General features: G+C 40.3%; 1 protein-coding gene and 2 non-coding genes across 3 annotated transcripts in view; 1 reads left to right on the forward strand and 2 right to left on the reverse strand.

Annotated features, from left to right (window-relative positions):
• LOC124608342 (E3 ubiquitin-protein ligase TRIM23-like) overlaps nucleotides 1-23,422 on the reverse strand; it is a 69,169-nt gene that overhangs the window by 42,608 nt on the left and 3,139 nt on the right. Inside the window, exons 5-6 of the mRNA XM_047139978.1 lie at nucleotides 18,976-19,260; nucleotides 1,608-1,716 (exon numbers count right to left, since the gene is read on the reverse strand). Coding sequence (XP_046995934.1) covers nucleotides 1,608-1,716; nucleotides 18,976-19,260 — 394 coding nt within the window. The remainder of the gene's footprint in view (nucleotides 1-1,607; nucleotides 1,717-18,975; nucleotides 19,261-23,422) is intronic.
• Trnas-uga lies at nucleotides 1,964-2,038 on the reverse strand. Its single transcript has one exon. It is a non-coding gene; the product is annotated as a tRNA-Ser (tRNA).
• On the forward strand, nucleotides 17,834-17,988 carry LOC124554753. Its single transcript, XR_006968433.1, has one exon. It is a non-coding gene; the product is annotated as a U12 minor spliceosomal RNA (small nuclear RNA).

Here is a 23,422-nt window from a genome sequence, read left to right on the forward strand (position 1 = left end):
GTTGTGAATAAATAGTTGCCACTAATTAAGTTCCAACCCTCATATTAATGGCTTTGAAAGTTTAGTTCATTTATGCATTTACTTAAGCCCTGTAGCAGTACATGAATCAAAGCTACTCAGATATGGAATGAATCACTATGTGATTCACAAAATACTGATTTAAATGTAAAAAGAAAATGCTGATTTAAATGTAAAAAGAAAGACCAGTAAATAAAAATGCCCTACATCATATTACATCTATCAGGACTATTTTCTTGTACTTCCTGTCATGTCAATATAAGAGATCAGGTGAAAATAATTAAGAGACAGTTGGATTGCGCTGAAGTATCATTACATGCTTTACATTATAATATTTCTTTTCATACAAAGTGTGATATATTTAACATATTAAGCATACCGTCTTATTGCTAGTTTCCGATCTTATCTTCATTTCCTCCCTGACTATGAACATGAAAGTCTTGAAAGCTTGGATAGCTTTTTCCCTGCTTTTAAGGGATTCCCTTTACAGTACTTGAAATTTAGTCTATGGAAGATAATAAATATGGCCAGCCATACTGTGCCCACAATAGGTGGCTCCCTCTTAGCTTTGGGTCTCAGCAAACTTGCCTTTCCTTCTGAACCTTATTACTCTTGCTTCAGTAGGAAGAAACTAACAGTTACAAAAACTAGGAAGAGTCTTTTTCGACTTTTAATGTGTCAATTGGCAGTACTGAATTTTCTTCTGCTGAAGTACTAACCACGCATTCTGTCTTCTTGTAATTTTACAATTTTCTCAAGTGAATACTGCTTTTGATCAACAAACCACCTTTAGGGGACTGTTCTTGTTTTGTCCAGATTGTGTCTGTAACTCTCTATCATCTTTTTCCATCACTGGTTAGTGATTATTTTTCTATGCTCAGTGATGTCTCTCCTGTATCTCCTCTTGCCTCTCTCAACTTAGAGTACAGATAAGCTGCCTCTCCCTGCCAACCCTATCGCTATATCACTATTTCCTCTCTGCAGAAGGAGCTAGGAAAAGCGCCCCCCTCCCCCTCCCCCGTCAGACATATTTCCTCTGGTGCTTTGACAGATACTTGCTTTTTCGGTTTGGTGTTGTTCCAATGAAATCAGCCCAAACAAATACTGTTTATCATGTATTTCATGTGGCCCTCAGCACCAATGGAAAATATCAGTTTGTTTCCAATTTCATATCATGGTCTAAAACTGAATTTTACATGACTGTTTGATGAAGTCTCAAAATAGTCTAGTGTGATGTCTGATTTACTACCATGTATTAAAAGGGACAGAAAAATGCAAAGAACTCAAGAAGTGACTGGGTAGTGCAGCTGGGTTTGTGGTGGTAGGCAGACAGCGAGGCAAGGGCCAGCACCTGAGACAAGCACTTGAGACAGGGGTCATAAAGTATTATAAAGGAGGGAAGATTAGGGTAGCTGATCAATCACCCAGCAAGGTAATAAAAGAAACCTGAAGAAAAGATAATGACAGTTTAACAGGACCTACAATCAGAGAGGAATACGTATATACTGCATGTTTACAATCTCTGAAATAATATAAAACAAGAATGCCAACAGGAAACAAAGTATCCTATGGAAAATGGTGGTACATACCTAACTTACGAACTGTTTCACTGACATCCTCCATGAATTTTCTCATATGCTGAACTGTGGTGATGACAGATGACCGTACCTTTTCTGCTTCTGTTTCCACTAATGCATGCTGCAAATTAAGTAAAATATACGCAATTAAAGGTGGTTTACAAAATGTCACATTTATATAAAAGGGAAGAATCTGAATAACAAGAGAGCTAGTTGCATGCAGGATTGTAGCAGTTAAAAGATACCTATAGCAAAGACTTCATCTTCTGGAACTAAAAAGGGAAGGTGGCAATTAGACAGTGTGCAAACATTTGAAAATGAGAATAAAAGTGATAGTGATGTGAAACTTCCTGGCAGATTAAAACTGTGTGCCGGACCGAGACTCGAACTCGGGACCTTTGCCTTTCACGGGCAAGTGCTCTACCAACTGAGCTACCCAAGCACGACTCACACCCCATCCTCACAGCTTTAATTCCGCCAGTACCTCGTCTCCTACCTTCCAAACTTCACAGAAGCTCTACTGCAAACCTTGCAGAACTAGCACTCCTGGAAGAAAGCTCAGTCGGTAGAGCACTTGCCCGCGAAAGGCAAAGGTCCTGAGTTCGAGTCTTGGTCTGGCACACAGTTTTAATCTGCCAGGAAGATTCATATCAGCGCACACTCCGCTGTAGAGTGAAAATTTCATTCTAGAAACATCCCCCAGGCTGCGGCTAAGCCATGTCTCCGCAATATCCTTTCTTCCAGGAGTGCTAGTTCTGCAAGTTTCGCAGGACAGCTTCTGTGAAGTTTGGAAGGCAGGAGATGAGGTACTGGTGGAATTAAAGCTGTGAGGATGGGGCGTGAGTCGTGCTTGGGTAGCTCAGTCGGTAGAGCACTTGCCCGCGAAAGGCAAAGGTCCAGAGTTCGAGTCTCGGTCCGGCACACAGTTTTAATCTGCCAGGAAGTTTCATATTAGCACACACTCCGCTGTAGAGTGAAAATTTCATTCTAGTGATAGTGATGTGTTTAGTAGTACTGAAACATGTTGTAAACATATAGATAAAATATGAAGATATGAATAAAAGGGAAAAGAAAGTTTATAGATGATAAAAAGAAAAGTAGACAAAGAGATAGGAACACAAAATTAAGTACGTACGAAGGAAGGAAGAGAGATCACAAAAAACAGAGCTCGAGCTCGGAATGGGGAAGGAAACTGACCATGTCCTTTTCAAAGGTACTGTCTCAGTATTTAGGGGGGAGGGGGGGCGGGGGAGGGGGGGGGGGGAAGAAAAAAGACTAAATGTGAATCTGGATAGTATACACAGAACTAAGATTCAGCACAAGTCATGACCCAAGCAGATGCTGGAAAGTAAATCCCTATCTCAAGCTTTATGTTGCTGTTACTAGAATTAAAGTGTTTAGAGCACATATATGATGAACCAGATTTATCAGTATCTGCTTTGTGTTACCGATCTTGCTGTGGATCACAGCTTGTATATTATTTAACACACACTAAATATTATCTCAGGTTTTCTCAGCATGGCTGATTAATGGTGTGTTTCAGGCGTTCAGTCAAGTTATTAATACCATTTCTAGATTCAATATTGTGATGACCAACCCAATCATTTTCTTCAGGTGTTGTGATATGCTATACATACTCAGTGCCTGTATTCCAACTAGACTACATTGTTGGCATTTCATTGCTATACATAGCTAAGTTCAGCTCCCAGTGCTAACAATTTCCTTTGATGCTTGTTTGTTCAGAGCCTGCACTGTTACTCCATGAAACACATATTCTCTCTTCACTTTTCAGATTTGTTGGAGGAAATGGCCAGTGACATCTTAATAAACTGAGTGCTGAATTCCAAGCTTTGTTTACATGTATGCCTGGCAAAGAGAGCACACAGATGGCTACAGCTGTACACCTACAATCAGCTGATAGAACATCGTGATGGCTACGGGCATTCACTTATGCCCAGCAGGTAGGATGGCTTGACAGCTAAGGGCATACATCTACGCCTGGGCACGGGAGCAGGTAAACATTCTCACCAGCAAGAAAACTTGATGCTAAACAACATTGCTGTCAATGCTGTCATTAGCTGCTCTTCTTTGTGATACTGGAAAACACTACAGCTTTCACCTGTATTAATTGTACAAATACAGTAAGTAATAACATATGTTATGAATAACAAAATCGTACTTGGATGTGCACTCAACTATAACACTATCTGTGAGACTAACAGAAAACTAAGTCCTACGGATAACTGCTAAGCGCACTCACCGAAGGGTTAAGGAGTCCACTGAAATAAAGATGTTAGAAGAAATAAAAAAACTCTGGATGTCAAATTAAACACCTTTCAGCTGTCTACTTTCCAACCTTATTTTACTTGGCAACCAGTTTCAGCATTTTACTACATCACCTTCATGCCCCTGACTGATGTGTAGGAAGATTGCACCTCGGTTGTGATCAATGCAGGGGCTAGTAATACCGGTATTAGAAGATTTTTATTATAGCAATCACTTCAACCCTCATCTGCGGACTGTTAGATTGGTTGATCACAACCGAGGTAGAATTTTCCTACACGTCTGTTGGGGACCTAAAGATGGCATAGTAAAATGCTGAAACTGGTTGCCAAATAAAATAAGGTGGAAACTAGAAGGCTGAAAAGTGTTTAATTTGACATCCTGTATCAAACAGACGAGTCCCGCAACCATCTCTAAAAAGATGGAAATATAGCGACTAATAAAGTCTGGCTGAGTGTCTTGCCTGTCCAGGTGGTTGACAGAGGCGAATGTATTGTGAGCCTGACTGGTGGATGGCTGACTCAGCCTCATGACTGCTGCAGACTATGGCCACTGGCAAATCACATGTTCCAGCATGGTGCACTCTTCAATAATACTCTTTATGAAATCAATATTACACTGCACAATCACAGTGGTTGCAGTTTGTGATAATCATGAAAGAGAGCTTCACAATTTCTGTCATAAGTTTATCCTGCGTTGAGAAAAGTTACTTAAGTAAAATGATATCTACGTTTCTATTTGTGATTGAAACATTCTGTAACTTGAGATTTATGCTGTCAATATATGTTCCTATAACCTATTAAAATTTCATTAATGTGAGACAAACATGTTTCAGGATACATAGTTTTAAAGTGAGCAGTTTATGGTGAAGACACAAAATGCACATAACTCTCACTGTAATCATACTGTAAATAAAAAATTATTACTGAAGTTTAAAACCAAAGTGTCTTATATAGCCAGACACAGAATTAAGCAAGAAAAACATTTGTGTAACTCATGTTGTGAAAAGCCAATTGGTTTGTTTCTAATTAATGTCTATATTTGGTTCCACATAAAAAAAAACAACAGTGAGCATCTACCTGCTTTCTGCTCACTGTTTTCTCTTTTAGTTCATCACACTCAGTACTGTTTGGTTTCCCATCTTCATTTATGGTCCAGGCTTTGGACTGCTACTGGCTGAGTTAAAACCCACGATTTTTTTTCTTTTTATAATTTGTATTTTCCTTTCCTTTAAAAAGACACAGCTACTGAAACAACCTAATGTTTCCTTAGTGTGTGCAATGAGCTACATCACACTATTTTCATCTTATATGTGTAATTTTTCAACATGAATCAGCAGGGTACACTACACATCATCTCTGCTGCTCTCCTTTTTCCATTGCTTCAAGGAACCATAAGTAATCTCCTCCTTTATTTTGCAATGAAACTGGAGTTTCTTCTTTTGGTGTCCACGAGATCTCAGTTTTACAAGTTTGTCCATGAAATTTATCAAGCATCAGGTAGATTAATTCCAAGTGGAATTTCCCCACTGGTATCTTCTGCTGCTTGTGTATTTCAAAAATTCTTTTTGTATTCAGTACACACAAGTCAGACAAATGAAAGAATAATTTCTTGTACTAATTGACTGTCTTTTGAATGCACTGTACAGAATTCAACATAATGTCTGTCTTATTGACAGCACCCGTTGAATTATTGTAGCTAACTACACAAGTGGATTTAGTTCATTTTGGCCTGTTTTATTTTTCCCTTATATATATATATATATATATATATATATAGAGAGAGAGAGAGAGAGAGAGAGAGAGAGAGAGAGGGGGAAACATTCCACGTGGGAAAAATCAATTTCCGATAAGCCACCTCCGTAAGGTACAACACTGTCAACATAACAAAATTCCTCTCAGGGGGTAACACTGCTCTGTTGCTGTATACCATAATTGCTTTAACAAAATAGTTTTATTTCACAACCTGTTTCCAGCTTCGAGGTTATGGTATAGCAGTAGCAGACGGTAGTGTTATACGTGGCTTTTATGTGACAGGACTATTTGTTCTGATGGGGCATAGTACGCAATAAACCAAATTTGGTATTTGAATTCATAAGCTACGTAAATGCTGTTGCAGTGCTCTCTTTCAGTTCATCACACTCAGTACTGTTTGGTTTCCCATCTTCATTTATGGTACAGGAAGTGGCTCTGGTTATTTGCTTCTGTGCCAGGTCGGGAGGGTAGTTACGGGATGCGAAAGCTATTGTCGGGTTGTTGGTGTAATGGTTCAGAGATTCCGGACTGGAGCAGATTCGTTTCCTCATCCCCTCAAACCCAGAACCTCCCACAGAAGAACCACAAAAGTGCCCCACTTGTGACAGGATACTTTCCGGGACTGGACCAGACTCTGAATGTGGCTCTCCAGCAGGGATACAACTTCCTCAAATCCTGCCCTGAAACGAGATCCATCCTTCATGAAATCCTCCCCACTCTACCAAGAGTGTCTTTCCGCCATCCACCTAACCTTCGTAACCGGTTAGTTCATCCCTATGAAATCCCCAAACCACCTTCCCTACCCTCTGGCTCCTATCCTTGTAACCACCCCCGGTGTAAAACCTGTCCCATGCACCCCCCCACCACCACCTACTCCAGTCCTGTAACCCGGAAGGTGTACACGAACAAAGGCAGAGCCACGTGTGAAAGCACCCACGTGATTTACCAACTGACCTGCCTACACTGTGATGCATTCTATGTGGGAATGACCAGCAACAAACTGTCCATTCGCATGAATGGACACAGGCAGACAGTGTTTGTTGGTAATGACGATCACCCTGTGGCTAAACATGCCTTGGTGCACGGCCAGCACATCTGGCACAGTGTTACACCGTCCGGGCTATCTGGATACTTCCCACCAACACCAACCTATCCGAACTCCGGAGATGGGAACTTGCTCTTCAATATATCCTCTCTTCCCGTTACCCACCAGGCCTCGATCTCCGCTAATTTCAAGTTGCCGCCACTCATACCTCACCTGTCATTCAACAACATCTTTGCCTCTGCACTTCCGCCTCGACTGACATCTCTGCCCAAACTGTCTTTAAATATGTCTGCTTGTGTCTGTATATGTGTGTGTGTGCGAGTGTATACCCGTCCTTTTTCCCCCCTAAGGTAAGTCTTTCCGCTCCCGGGATTGGAATGACTCCTTACCCTCACCCTTAAAACCCACTTCCTTCCGTCTTTCCCTCTCCTTCCCTCTTTCCTGATGAGGCAACAGTTTGTTGCGAAAGCTTGAATTTTGTGTGTATGTTTGTGTGTCTAACAACCTGCCAGCGCTTTCGTTCGGTAAGTCACCTCATCTTTGTTTTTTATATATATATATATATATATATATATATATATATATATATATATATATAAAGGGAAAAATAAAACAGGCCAAAATGAACTAAATCCACTTGTGTAGTTAGCTACAATAATTCAACGGGTGCTATCCTTGTAACCACCCCCGGTGTAAAACCTGTCCCATGCACCCTCCCATATATATATATATATATATATATATATATATATATATATATATATATATATATATATATATATATATATATATATATATAAAAAAAACAAAGATGAGGTGACTTACCGAACGAAAGTGCTGGCAGGTTGTTAGACACACAAACAAACACAAACATACACACAAAATTCAAGCTTTCGCAACAAACTGTTGCCTCATCAGGAAAGAGGGAAGGAGAGGGAAAGACGGAAGGAAGTGGGTTTTAAGGGTGAGGGTAAGGAGTCATTCCAATCCCGGGAGCGGAAAGACTTACCTTAGGGGGAAAAAAGGACAGGTATACACTCGCACACACACACATATCCATCCACACATACAGACACAAGCAGACATATTTAAAGACAAAGAGTTTGGGTAGAGATGTCAGTCGAGGCAGAAGTGTAGACGCAAAGAAGTTGCTGAAAGACAGGTGAGGTATGAGTGGCGGCAACTTGAAATTAGCGGAGATTGAGGCCTGGAGGATAACGAGAAGAGAGGATATACTGAAGGGCAAGTTCCCATCTCCGGAGTTCGGATAGGTTGGTGTTGGTGGGAAGTATCCAGATAACCCAGACGGTGTAACACTGTGCCAAGATGTGCTGGCTGTGCACCAAGGCATGTTTAGCCACAGAGTGATCCTCATTACCAACAAACACTGTCTGCCTGTGTCCATTCATGCGAATGGACAGTTTGTTGCTGGTCATTCCCACATAGAATGCATCACAGTGTAGGCAGGTCAGTTGGTAAATCACGTGGGTGCTTTCACACGTGGCTCTGCCTTTGATCATGTACAACTTCCGGGTTACAGGACTGGAGTAGGTGGTGGTGGGAGGGTGCATGGGACAGGTTTTGCATCGGGGGCGGTTACAAGGATAGGAGCCAGAGGGTAGGGAAGGTGGTTTGGGGATTTCATAGGGATGAACTAACAGGTTACGAAGGTTAGGTGGACGGCGGAAAGACACTCTTGGGGGAGTGGGGAGGATTTCATGAAGGATGGATCTCATTTCAGGGCAGGATTTGAGGAAGTCGTATCCCTGCTGGAGAGCCACATTCAGAGTCTGGTCCAGTCCCGGAAAGTATACTGTCACAAGTGGGGCACTTTTGTGGTTCTTCTGTGGGGGATTCTGGGTTCGAGGGGACGAGGAAGTGGCTCTGGTTATTTGCTTCTGTACCAGGTCGGGAGGGTAGTTGCGGGATCCGAAAGCTGTTTTCAGGTTGTTGGTGTAATGATTCAGGGATTCCGGACTGGAGCAGATTCGTTTGCCACGAAGACCTAGGCTGTAGGAAAGGGACCGTTTGATGTGGAATGGGTGGCAGCTGTCATAATGGAGGTACTGTTGCTTGTTGGTGGGTTTGATGTGGACGGACGTGTGAAGTTGGCCTTTGGGCAGGTGGAGGTCAACGTCAAGGAAAGTGGCATGGGATTTGGAGTAGGACCAGGTGAATCTGATGGAACCAAAGGAGTTGAGGCTGGAGAGGAAATTCTGGAGTTCTTCTTCACTGTGAGTCCAGATCATGAAGATGTCATCAATAAATCTGTACCAAACTTTGGGTTGGCAGAGTTGGGTAACCAAGAAGGCTTCCTCTAAGTGACCCATGAATAGGTTGGCGTACGAGGGGGCCATCCTGGTACCCATGGCTGTTCCCTTTAATTGTTGGTATGTCTGGCCTTCAAAAGTGAAGAAGTTGTGGGTCAGGATGAAGCTGGCTAAGGTAATGAGGAAAGAGGTTTTAGGTTGGGTGGCAGGTGATCGGCGTGAAAGGAAATGCTCCATCGCAGCGAGGCCCTGGACGTGTGGAATATTTGTGTATAAGGACGTGGCATCAATGGTTACAAGGATGGTTTCCAGGGGTAACAGATTGGGTAAGGATTCCAGGCGTTCAAGGAAGTGGTTGGTGTCTTTGATGAAGGATGGGAGACTGCATGTAATGGGTTGAAGGTGTTGATCTACGTAGGCAGAGATACGTTCTGTGGGGGCTTGGTAACCAGCTACAATGGGGCGGCCGGGATGATTGGGTTTGTGGATTTTAGGAAGAAGGTAGAACGTAGGGGTGCGGGGTGTTGGTGGGGTCAGGAGGTTGATGGAGTCAGGTGAAAGGTTTTGCAGGGGGCCTAAGGTTCTGAGGATTCCTTGAAGCTCCGCCTGGACATCGGGAATGGGGTTACCTTGGCAAACTTTGTATGTGGTGTTGTCTGAAAGCTGACGCAGTCCCTCAGCCACATACTCCCGACGATCAAGTACCACGGTCGTGGAACCCTTGTCCGCCGGAAGAATGACGATGGATCGGTCAGCCTTCAGATCACGGATAGCCTGGGCTTCAGCAGTGGTGATGTTGGGTGTAGGATTAAGGTTTTTTAAGAAGGATTGAGATACAAGGCTGGAAGTCAGAAATTCTTTTGAGGAAGAGGAGGTGGGTCCCGCTGTGACGGAGGACGGAACTGTTCCAGGCAGGGTTCAATTTGGATGGTGTCTTGAGGAGTCGGATCATTAGGAGTAGGTTTAGGATCATTTTTCTTCGTGGCAAAGTGATACTTCCAGCAGAGAGTACGGATGTAGGACAGTAAATCTTTGACGAGGGCTGTTTGGTTGAATCTGGGAGTGGGGCTGAAGGTGAGGCCTTTGGATAGGACAGAGGTTTTGGATTGGGAGAGAGGTTTGGAGGAAAGGTTAACTACTGAATTAGGGTGTTGTGGTTCCAGATTGTGTTGCTTGGAATTTTGAGGTTTTGGAGGGAGTGGAGCTGGAAGTGGGAGATTGAGTAGATGGGAGAGACTGGGTTTGTGTGCAATGAGAGGAGGTTGAGGTTTGCTGGAAAGGTTGTGAAGGGTGAGTGAGTTGCCTTTCCGGAGGTGGGAAACCAGGAGATTGGATAGTTTTTTGAGGTGGAGGGTGGCATGCTGTTCTAACTTACGGTTGGCCTGTAGGAGGATGCTCTGAACAGCCGGTGTGGATGTGGGAGAGGAAAGATTAAGGACTTTTATTAAGGATAGGAGTTGACGGGTGTGTTCATTGGCTGAGTTGATGTGTAGGTGAAGGATTAGGTGGGTGAGGGCAATGGATTGTTCAGTTTGGAACTGGTATAGGGACTGAAAGGGTTGCAGCCAGAGATGGGAACTTTAAGTGTGAGGCCTTTGGGGGTGATGCCAAATGTCAGACAGGCCTGAGAAAATAGAATATGGGAGCGTAATCTGGCTAGGGCGAAGGCATGTTTGCGGAGGGAATGTAAATAAAACTTAATGGGGTCGTTGTGGGGGTGTTGTGAGGGTGACATGGTATTAGAAGGTGGAAAGTGTAACATGAGGTGAAATGAAAATAAAAATAAAAATATATGGGGAGAGATAAAGGTGAACCGGAAAATAACTGGAGAATGAAAAAAGGCGAAAAGGTGTTGGTTACAGCTGGGCTATGTTGGACTTGGGTTGGTAGACAACGATGTGCATAAAGGTTAGGTGGTTGTGTTGCCGCCAAAACACGTAAAAGGACAGGGAAATTCGGGAAAATTTCGAAAAAACTGCGTGTAGTATATTAAAAGGAGTGGTATTGTGGTGGCAGATTATGAAAATGAGGCTAACAATTGTCTGACGAAGAAATAATGGCGTTAAAACCTGTGGGAAGCGGCTAAAAATGATCAGTGATATATATGATCAGTGATATATATATATATATACATATACTGTCAACTAGATCTGGTCAATTTATAGTGCAAAGCATCCAGACTTCATTGTTCTCTATCCATTTTAGTGCTAACAGTGTTCCATATGACTTGAATTGTGTTTCCCCATTTTTCAGTTTGTTGGGCAGTTGTGGTGAATGTTTCCAGTATATGAGTACTACTCCCTTGGCATTCTTACATTTCTCATGGAGACATAGGAACAAATCAGGGCTCGAATACAAACTGTATGAATAAATGGTATGATCTTTATTGAGATGTGACAATAACAAACTCACCACAACACTGCCTGATTTTCCCCAATCAGCATTTTCAGATTCTGTGTCTGTGGCTGTACCATTGTAGACAATGTTATCTAGAATATAAATGCTTTGTGCTTTATAAAGCACAAATTTTTTAATGGCAAAATGGGTATGCTTCTTCAGTATATGTTGTCTAACCCTCGCAATACCAGGAGGGGTGAGAGGGGGAGGACGTTTTACTTTATGCTCACCTTCTGAAAATCTTGTAATCTAGTCACGTACTTTATATTTTAAATTAAAATAAAATATTAATTATTTTCACCAATTTCATATATTAGATTCCATAATTATCTTGAATTTTTCAATTAAATGTAATATAAAACCAGTTTCAGCAATTTACTATGCCATCTTTAGGCCCCCAGCAGATGTGTAGGAAAATTCTACCTCGGCTGTGATCAACCAATCTAACAGTCCGCAGAAGAGGGTTGAAGTGATTGCTATAACAAAAATCTACTAATACCGGTATTGCTGGCCCCTGCATTCATCACAACCGAGGTGGAATCTTCCTACACATCAATCTGCGGCATGAAGATGATGTATTAAAATGTTGAAACTGGTTGCCAAACAAAATAAGGTTGGAAAATAGACAGGTGAAAGGTGTTTAATGTGACATCCAGAGTTTTTTAGGTCTTCTAACATCTTTATTTCAGTGAGCTCCTTAGCCCTTTGGTGAGTGCGCCTAGCAGTTAACCATAGGACTTAGTTTTTTGTTAGTCTCACAGATAGTGTTAGAGTTGAGTGCACGTCCAAATATGATTTTTTTATTCATAACATGTGTTATCACTTACTACATTTGTACAATTAATTCTTACAGCAGTTTGGTCTCTATTCTTGTTAGGAATGTGACTGTTGTGTTTGTGGTGTGTTTGCTGCCGTGTGCCTTGTGATGTAAGTATTTTCTATACTTGCAAGTTTCTTTTGCTTCAAGGCAATCTTTCTTTTATTTTATGGCAACGAAAATAATCAGTTATTGATAATATAATAGAAATGGATAGATAAAAAAAATCCACTCACCAACTGGCGGCAGGGGAAAACACACACACACACACACACACACACACACACACACACACACACACACACACAAGTATTTAATGTTTACAGGCTTTCGGAGTCAGTGGCTCCTTCTTCTGGCAGAAGAGTTGAATGGGAAGGGAGAGGGAAAGGGGTACATTTCAGAAAAGTCACCCTGAATCCTAGGTAGGGGAGACTTACCGGATGGGATGAGAAGGAAAGACTGATTGTTGGGGACTGCACCAGAAAAGATTTGAAAACCTGAGAGCTTAAAGGTAGAAGACTGTGTAATATGTACGACAAAGATTACTACTAAAACATCGTGGACAAGTTAATAAGAGAGAAAAGCTAAATGCATTGTATGTAACAGAGGTGGGAGGGCAGTCACTGAAAAATAGACAAGTCAGAAAATGAAAAATGTTGAAAACTAAAATGGAGTAAAGAAAGGAGTAGTTACTGTCAACAAATGCTGAGATGGAAGGAATTATCATAAATGAAGGTCAGATGGGTGGCGAGAATCAAGGACATGTTGTAGTGCTGGTTCCCACCTGTGGAGTTCTGAGAAACTGGTGTGTGGAGGAAGAATCCAGATGGCACGTGTGGTGAAACAGGCACCATGGTCATGATTGTCACATTGTAGAGCATGCTCTGCAACACGATATTGCCTGTTGCCAATGTGCACCCTACGCCTACGCCCATTCATCCCTACTGATAATTTGGTGGTAGTCATACTTATGCAAAAGACTGAACAGCATTTACATAACAGCTGGTATATGACATGTCGTTTCACAGGTGCCTCTCCCTTTGATAGTATATGTTTTGCCAGTTACAGGTTTGGAATACGTGGTGGTAGAAGGGTGCATAGGGCAAGTCTAGCAGCAAGGACAGTCAAAGGAGTAGGAGCCATAGGGTAGGGAGATGGGCACAGAAGGAGCATAGGATCTGGCAAGGGTATTGCGGAGATTGGGAGGGCGACAAAAAGTTATTTTAGGTATGGTGGCCAAAACCTCGGACAGATGGATTTCATTTCAGGTTGTATGTTTTTAGGAAGTCATGGCCTGACTGATAAACTCAAGACCAGGATAATACTGGGTGTGCATGATTTTAGGAAGTCATGGTCTTGTTGAAGTAGCTGATTGATACATTCAAGACCAAGACAATTCTGGGTGTTGCATGATTCTGAATAGCTTTTCCTTTATTTTAGTATGTAATGAATATTCATACTGTATCAAAGTTCTCATATCAATTTTCATTATTTTAAAAATATCTGATATAATTTTGCAACAATATGTTCTGGTACTTTTACAAACAGGTTTCATTAAGTCTCATAATAGTGTGGAAATGGAGGAAAAATAGGCATTTTAGAGACACTGTGAAATGGTACATCATGAAGACTATGAGGAAGTATTACAAGAATTTTCAGAAGAAGAATTATCAGAATTGTTGGATTCATGTGAATTTGAATTGGAAGAGGAAGTAATTGAAGACCAAAAAACACAGTAGTGACTGAACAATCAACAGAGGGAACAGATGTCCACATGGCTGGAAAGGAGTGACAACAAGCAGATGATTACCATTCTTACATAGGAAAAGAAGAAAATCCTCTTTGGATGTATGGACCACTTCCTCCTTCTTCTAAAATCAAATTCAAGAATATCCTAAAAGTTTTTCCAGGTCCAAAAGAAGTGCTAAAATTACAGAAAAAGAAATTGACGTGTTTCACCCATTTCTTATTGATGAGATGATGACAACATTGTGGAAAATACAAACTGACCCATTCAAAACAGTAAAAGAACTGAGGTTCAGTATTTCAGAGAACAATACTGCAGACACCACAAAACCAGAGATAAAGGCTATTTTTGTGCACTATATCTAATACATATAAAAAAGAAGGACACACAAGTTGCTGAGAACTGTTAGATTCAGATAGCACACGAATGATTGTTTAGTGAGCTCTCTTCAACTATACACCTTTCACTTTCTGCTTCGAGCACTTATGTTTAATACCTGGGCAACCAGAATGAGAGAAAACAAAGCGATAAACTAGCACCTATTTGAGGCTCAGGTCAAGAATTTGTTGACAAGTGTCTTGATCACTCAGTACAGCCCTAATAAGCCTGCAAAATATGGGATCAAGATTTATGCCTTGTGTGATGCCAGAACATTTTATACTCTAAACTTTGAAATTTACTGTAACAAGCAGGTGCCAGGGCCCTAAGTGAAGTCTAACGAGCTTGATGCCACTGTACAAACATCAGTGATACCAACTGAGAAAACAATCAGAAATTGTACAACTGATAATTACTACAGTAACTGCCATCTGGCTGAAAATCCCCTCAGCAAAGGACTGACTACCTCGGGAATCATGAATAAAATTAAAATAAATTAAATAAAATTAAATAATCATGCCTCTTTGGATTTCAAGAGGATTTTTGTATGGCCGCAACTGTTCCTAAAAAGAACAAAACTGTGTTTTTTTTTTATCAACAATGCACAGTACAAATGTAATACGTCAAGAGACTAAGAAATCGAGAGTGAATCTGGACTGAAATTTACCAAAGGAGTAGACACTAGAACATACGTGCTCATCAAACAGCACTTCCAGAATTATGAAAAAATGGCCACTTGCAATTTCCTAGATACCTTGATATTACTGGGATAAATGCAAACATTACTTTCAAATTCAACAACATTGGTACTAAAGAAAGAAGACGAATCTTTTTTTAACATCTTGTTCTTGGCTTGATGGAAGAACATTTGTATCAATGAGTGTTACTTCAAATACTTCCCAAGATATTTATGCCTTCTTGACCAAGTTTAGTCACAAAAAAGAGCAGACCAAGGTACTCACAAAGTATGGAATTTGTTACATATGTGGCAGGCATAAAAACAACAGAATAAAAAGAGAAAGTGTAAAATGTAAGAAATATTACAAGAAAGAAACATAGTGTCACAGCTACAAAATTTGTGCAATGTGAAAATGAGCTGCAGATGGAAGTTGACTAATTTATTCACAATCATAAACAGGCGTGGGAGTTTACGAGCACTCCCTTTCCTAATTTGTTCTCTTGCACTTTCTTTTCATGTGAATCAGTGCAATAAAGTGATATAATTACAAAAACGCATGAAGGAAACAAATAATATGGCACCTTATAATGACAATGATAGTTAATAGTGAAGGCAAGGAATAAATAAAAGATTATTTGTACAGAGACATGTAATGTCATGCTGTGTTTTCTTGATTATAATGCAGTTAGCAATTACATAAAAATTATTTTTCCTAAGGATAAAAATGTAATACTAATTGCGGTGTAAAAGCTGCAAAGAGCACACTCATGGAAATTTTAAGGGTTAATTACAGTGTCCCACAAAATTTCATTTCCTGATTATATCTGAGGCAGTGCTTAGCAACAGCTGGTTTGCTTAGTAGTAGTAGTCAAGTGTGTTATTAATGTTCTTTGCATCTTTCCTTAATTATCTGATCAGTCTGAACCACATACAACAGGTCACATTCACATGGAGTGACAGGTTTACACTGACTAGAATCCGAGAGTATTATTGGAACTAGTCGTGAATAAATGAAGTCATTCTGTAGGTTCTTCTCAGTCATGTCATCTATGTTTTTTTTTTTTTGCCCCCAAGAAAATAAAAGGTAATGTTATACATTTATTTCACAGAATGGTTTCAGTGTCTAATGTGACTGATACCAGCTGAGAACTCTTCACTTCACAGGACTCATTATTAAGCATTTCCTATAACTGACACTCAGTTACTGTGATAATATGCATCCCAATCAAATAAAAATAATATTCCATATACTAATTTTTATTTATAACATCTTAATGTGCAACAATGGAAAGGAAGTTCACATGTAACGAAATAACAGTGCAGATGTATATTTTCTGAAATCCAAGCACTCAATATCAGATTTTTTGATAACTGGGACTGGGTGTAACGCACAAATTACAAGTAACACACCCTTGACTAAATCAGGGCGAAGGGCACTCGTAGTTTTTTTAAAAAAGGAAAGCTGTTCTGCTAATCGTGAGAATAGGGGTTTTGTTTCGTTATCAATTTGTAAAGTTATATGGGCAGTTTGGATCGCATATTCCTTAGTGATTAACCCGTGCGAATAAAAGAATTCAATTACCAGTGTCGGAACTAAGTGTCACAGACAGAAATATTTTCGAATAACGGGGAGTTAATTCTATGGTCAAGATGTTTCGCGCAAGATTTCAGCTTGGGACTCAGTGCTTAACGGGAGGCGACTATATTTCGCCAGTTAACAACATACAATTCCGTCACTATTATGAGCGAAAATATTATCGCAGTTCTGGGCAGGGTAGAATTAAACATCTATAAATCATTCTCCCAGAAAGTAACATTATATTGGCTATTCATTCACTGCCACTAAATTTTCGGCTAATGAAACAATGGTTCACCTCGAATATAGCTACTCTCTAATCGGTACAAGTTCGGACTTTTGGGCTAACAAAAACTTGTTTCACCGTCTGTAGTTCGTGAAGTAAAATTCCGAAATCGTCTGACTTGACAAGACGCTTCTAATTGGTATTTTCACTGCAAAAGTAATAATTCATGTACGGAAAGATCATTATTGCAGTTACTGCAAATTTGAAACACATTCCTGAAATACGACGAAACCGTGATTCCGTTTTACTCTTATTTCATCTACACTTCATCCTTCTCCTCAGTTCTCTGTATGCAATATGCTGTCAGACCGAACTTTTGAACTGGTATGTAGAAAAAGTATCGTCTAAAGTCTTCCTCTTTATTCTTGCCACATTTAGCGGTTAGTCTGTCTTCGTCGTGTACTACCAATACTATACTTCCATATCATACATTTTCCACATTGTGGTGTCTCTGGCAGGCTTTAAGATTATCTGTTTGATTCTCAATACTAAACTAATGTCCTGTCACGGCAATCACGCAATTCCCACGACGGAAAGCAGCACGCGCAAACTGATTGCGAGGTTCAACCAACTTGCCATCTGAAACGCTTATTTGTTTGGAGTGTTCTTATAAGAATTAATCTTTGCTGGTATATACCCTACTATTGAAGAATGTTTAGAACTATTTAAACACACGCGGCTGGTCATTGCAACGAGAAGATTGGAATGGGTCTTTTCTTCAATGGAAACTACATATTGGAGAACCAGACGAAAGGAGTTATACGTGCTTCCGCTAGATGGCAGCACCATTGAACTCCGCGGAATTTCACATTTCTCAATTATTTGTGTATGATGTTTTGCAAATATAGTAGTACTATTTTGACTCTCTATGCTAAGGAAGTATGCGGATTTGATTACAATTACATTTATGGGAAATCTCAACGAATTTTAATTATTGTGACATCGGTTCTCAGTACTACATGTTTCCTCGGACATTATATCTGCCTACTCTTAATCTGTACAATTCGTGCCTTAAACTAATGAGTAAGGAAAATATAGAGCCTTGGTGACGCTTGGCTCCGCTAGCCAAACTAGCACCATAAATTTTTGACGAGGTTCAGGTCGTCCCCTTGAGCAGCCTGTCTACTTTTACAGATTGCTCGGGTGACAGCGATCTACCTCAACAAAGTAATTAAACAAAGCTTAAGAAATCGGATCTACCAACAAACTGTGAAAAACGGCAGTTTAATATCGGATCTACTAACAAACTGTGAAAAACGGCAGTTTAATTAACTTATTGCCAACTGGCAGGGCACACAGCATTGTTTACGTGATCTATTGCACTCATTTGGCAGCAATTAAAATAAAGCCACACATGGCTATTATCTAGTAGGAGTATAACCAGTCTTTGTCACTATTCTCACAATTAAAAATAATAAGTGGCTCAGGGGGAGAGCTTTTCTGAATGTAACGCTTTTCCTTATGCTGTATTTCAGGAGAAAATCTACATCTACTAAAAGTGCAAACTAAGTTGACACTCGGGGCAGTGGCTGATGGGAAATGCCCTTACAGTCACTCCTCAACCAGTCACCACACTGAGTGACAACTTATTTTGTGCATATAGTAATCTGTGCTCCTACTTTTGTCTGACCTTAGTACTGACTTAAACAGCCAGTTACAGGGGAACTCGCCGTTTAACATGGATTCCAAATCGCAGTGCAACTAGGCATTTTTTTAAGTTAGCAAACGTTGCCAAAGGTGAAAGAGTGGTAGGTTATGCTAATAAAAACAACACAATTATCACTGCAACATTAGACTAGTTTGTGAGAAAATTCAAAGCGTTTAAATTCTGTTGGATATCCAGGTCTGAAAAGTACTACAAACACTTTATGACAATGCTGTTTTCTTTTGTTACTTTAATTATCACAGCATATTAAATGATAATGAGTACCATACAATTCGTGCAAAGGGTGCCTCTACTTAAAACTAAATGTTATCTACAATATACATCTGGAAATTTTTATGGAATCCAAGAATGCAACACAAGAAGTAGATTTCAGTAAGGAGTTCCAAAACGTAACAACTTTCCATGAACCAGCAGCTTGCTGTGGCATGCTAAATTAATACTCTATCTAAAGTGAAATGATGATTTGAAGATGTCACACTCACCTTGTGGTCTTTATGGCGTCCATAATCTATGCAAATAAAGCACATAAGTGGGCCTGGGATGGCCTGACACCCAGGCTCAAGGCATGCAAACTCAGCAATATGCGATGGGTGGGATGGACATTTTGGATGCTCAGGTGGTTTCTCAGAAAGTGGCACACGCTTGTGTCTTGCCAAAGTGCGGGTTGCATGTGTTTGCTCTGCACATTCTTCACAGAGGTGTGTGGTGCAAATTGTGCAGTACAGCACAGCAACATGTTGTTCATTCTCATCACAACTAACTGATAACTGCAAAGCAAGAAGCAAGACTTTATATGAAACACACAGCTCATAAACACCGAAAAATACATATAAATGATCAGTCATGTAATAGTTTTACTTCAGAAATACATTCCACGTATAAGTAGGTCTTATTAATGTTGAGTTTTAAGATAAAACGGTGAAATATAGTACAAGTATGTTAGCTTAATGTTCTGATTGAACAGTACAGCAACACCAGCTCTGTTGCATGCATACAAGTCTGAATGAGTAACACTCTGAAAAAAAGTACATTGTATGTATGTAAAGGAAAATGAAATTAACGAACCTGCCAATTTCTTATTATAATGCAAACATTGAATACATGTAAGGATAGCTCAAATGTCTTTACTTCATATACAGTGTGGGCACTTTTAACACTCGTCTCGATGCTCTGATGTCTAAGGGATCAGGTTACATCTCACAGTCTCAATACTACACTATTGTTTTCTCTTTCCAACCAGAGAAGGTACATAATATGTATGGCTATGAATATTTGGCACAATATTCTCAATTCATTGAATAACATTCTTTAAAGAATGTTACTGTGTCAAAACCAATACACAATCTTCTCAAGCTTTTATCACATCTGGAACACACTAAAATGACATCAGGCAACTAGAATATGTATGCTATTCCTTTCTTAATACATTTTCAATATCACATATTTGATTTAGTCGGGGTAATATTCTACGACACATCATGCTACAGTTTTGCAAACAGCTATCATTACATGAAAATCTTACTTCCTACCACTTGGTGCTATTACTCTCACACAAATGGTTTCCACATACACTGATGGGAATGGAAAGTGGTACACCATCAACACCTCGACAGAATACTACCACACTGATACTTAAGCATTTTCGTTCTTGTGGGAGATGTTGAACAAAATGGAATTTCATCTTTATGTGAGCTTATTTCCAGTAAAAAAAAAAAGGGCATTCCTACGGATGAAGAATGGTGTGAGTACATGATAGCTACTGGGTGTGCCTAAGGTCATTGGAACTTTCCAAGTGGAGATCATAACACAGCATGCCCTGAGGATGGGCACACGCAGCTTTTTGCCACCTTTCAGACTTCCAGAATGGTCCAATTTTTCTAACACGTAACACAGTCAGTTGGCTGTATAGCAAATGACAGCAGAACAAATGCTGATGAGATGGACTCAGTACAATCGTGTGGTAAAAAACCTACCACAGTTCAGTTTCTGTGTTGTTTCGACAACTGAAGATGTAAAGCTTTATGTGTCACTGTGAAGAATAGCCCTTTGTGAGGAACTTCACTCCAAATCTCCACTGAATGCTTGCTTGGGAAATGGTTGAGTTGGACCTCCATTTACTGGCAGCAGCAATTCCTGTTGCATTTGAGGCAAACTGCCCTCCATGAGGGGTGACACTTGTCCACAGCCCTTGCCCATAAGCATATTTTTACAAACACTGCTCTTATGCCATATACTACACTATACCTTCTGACATAATGAATAGTCCATGTTGATATGCCAACAAATCTGCCAGTTTCATTCATGCAGAAGTCATGATCATATTCAAACATGTTGAAACATGTTACTCTGCCAATTCCCTATAAATGATTACAACATACACTGATAAGCTAAAACATTATGACAATTTCCCACCATGAAATTGGATGCCGCCTGGTGGTGCTGCAGATAAATGGGGGATCAGCCTAGCAAAGATAGGGGGCTGCAAATGGGGAAATCCACTGAGATATGTGACTTTGACAAAGGGTAGGTTATTATTATGCAAAGACTGTGAATGAGCACCTTGAAAATGGTGAAGCTGGTCGAATGTTCACTTGCTATTGTCGTGATCATCTGTGGAAAGAGGTAGAAGGACAATGAAACAACCACTAGGTGCTAAATGGTTGGATGTCCATGACTCTGCGCAGAATTTGGGGTTCGGAGGCTTGTTTGCTCTGTAAGGTAGGAGAGATGGTGATCTGTTGCATCTTTAACAAAAGAGCACAATGCTGCTGCAAGCACAATTGTTTCAGAGCACATCGTTCATTGTACTTTGTTGAATATGGAGCTCCACAGCAGAACACCCCTACATGTTCACATGTCAACCTAATGACATCATCAATTACGACTGCAGTGAGCATGTGACCATTGGGATTCAACCATCGATCATTGGAAATGTGTCAGCTCTTTGAGTGAACCACATTTTTGCTACACTATGTTCATGGTCATCTCCATGAATGCAGTAATGGAGTTGAATGGTGGCTCGAAATGTACAGTTCCTCATGGACGTATGGTGGTGGGTGAAGTAAAATGCTATGGGAGACATTTTCCTGTATTTGCATGAGACCTGTGGTTGTAACTGACTGTGTGTGTGTGTTTTGGTGCTTGCGAGTGCTCAACAACGAAGTTATCAGGGTAGTAATAGATGACATACTGACGGCTGTGAAAGTCTGCCAAGGAGATGTCATCTTTCAGTAGTATAACTGTCTGTGTCTCAGAGCCAGAGCATACTACAGTGGTTTGAGGAGTATTATAGTGAACTCTTGTTGATGTCTTAGGAACTAAATTTGCCTGATGTAAACACTATGGAACCCATCTGGGTCACTATCAGGAGCCATCACCGCATATGCTAATCAGTGGTCCATTATTTATACGAATTACATAATGACTTGTACACAGATATCTAATGCTGCATACCTCTGCCAACCTACCAATAAACTGTCGGAAACCTGATAAGCTATTAGGCTGGTGGCCATAATGTTTTGGCTATTAGTGTACACACAACCATCACGATTTACATCAGTGGTGGCAAGTGATGTGACTTCTTGATACCAGTTTTCATCATCTACAGTGCTCCAAAGCCATCGGCATACGCTTTAAAGGGGTGATTACTATTTTGTCTTGTGAGCCTAGGAAAGCGCTGATTCAATTAGATATGAAGAATAGGAACAATGAAGCTGCTAGTTGTTAACAGAACAGAAATCAATGGATGCCCTTTTATAGCTGTCAATGGCAAGGAAATTTGGTTTCTTGTATTGATAGCTCTCACAAAATATTCAACCACTGTCTGAGGTGTCTCATGTGTTGTCCCAAAGCATATCTGTTTTGATATGGACATTATGGATGACGTGGTGCCTATGTGATAAGGACCACCTACAAACTGCTGTGCTTGTAAGGATCTGGGTGATTGATTTATTGAATTTGAAGCTCCTAACAGTACTTTCTTAAGCTCTCATTAACTGCATATCAGTGGGCTACTACATACTTGCAGCCCAACTCAATACGTGACAAGGGTCCTCCAGATGGCATATCCCCGAACAGTAAACACTCTGCTCACTTATTCATGATTACCAAGAGTCATTCTTCATCCAGTAAGGGACATCCTGATTACCTAGTGTCACTCTTCAGTCAACAAGAAACAAACTGACTGTTAAAATCTGGAGAGGACTATGGAACATATCTTAGCATCTTTGAGAATTTGGCCAGTGATACTGTTCACCATGTTTTGACTCCTTATTTCTTTTGTTCAGACAACCCCACTAACTTATAATGTAAGCTGACAGCTTAACAGAATCTCCTTGGCAAACTTATCTTACAAGAACTGTTATGTTTGGTGAAGAGATCCAGACAGGAAAGTATTCATTACAGTACAGATAAAAGCAAATGTAGTAGAGAAAAATGGACAGGCAACATTAGTGCAGAAAAATTAAAGCACAAACCTTCCTTATTTAGGGGCACTCTGTAAACTTAAAACTCCTGGGCGAGCTTGAATTAGATCTGCTAAGTCAATTTTGTACACTTATGTCCACAAGCAGGACAAAAGGATGGAGAGTTGGTTAATGAGGTTCTCGAATACCTACTGACCTCACGTGATAAGTAAATAAGAGTATACCCTACATTGAAAACATGACACAGTAGTTGAGACTGCTGATATATAATAGTACAATGGCACTCAATGTGGAGGTATTTGGTTCAAATCCTGGTGGTGGCACAAAATTTTATCACCAACAAAAACAAAAAAAAATATTAAACCCCCTCTGGTTTGCTCCGCACTCTAGTGTTTTGCTTTGCCCTTGTCTTCTTTGACCTTCAAAGTTTCTTTCTCCCTTGTTTTGGTTTATACTTCATAAGTGACTTTAGTGTTTTGGTTTCTCTCTTTCTTATCACATGCTG

Source organism: Schistocerca americana, chromosome 1 (assembly GCF_021461395.2).
Source record: "Schistocerca americana isolate TAMUIC-IGC-003095 chromosome 1, iqSchAmer2.1, whole genome shotgun sequence".
NCBI lineage: Eukaryota > Metazoa > Arthropoda > Insecta > Orthoptera > Acrididae > Schistocerca > Schistocerca americana.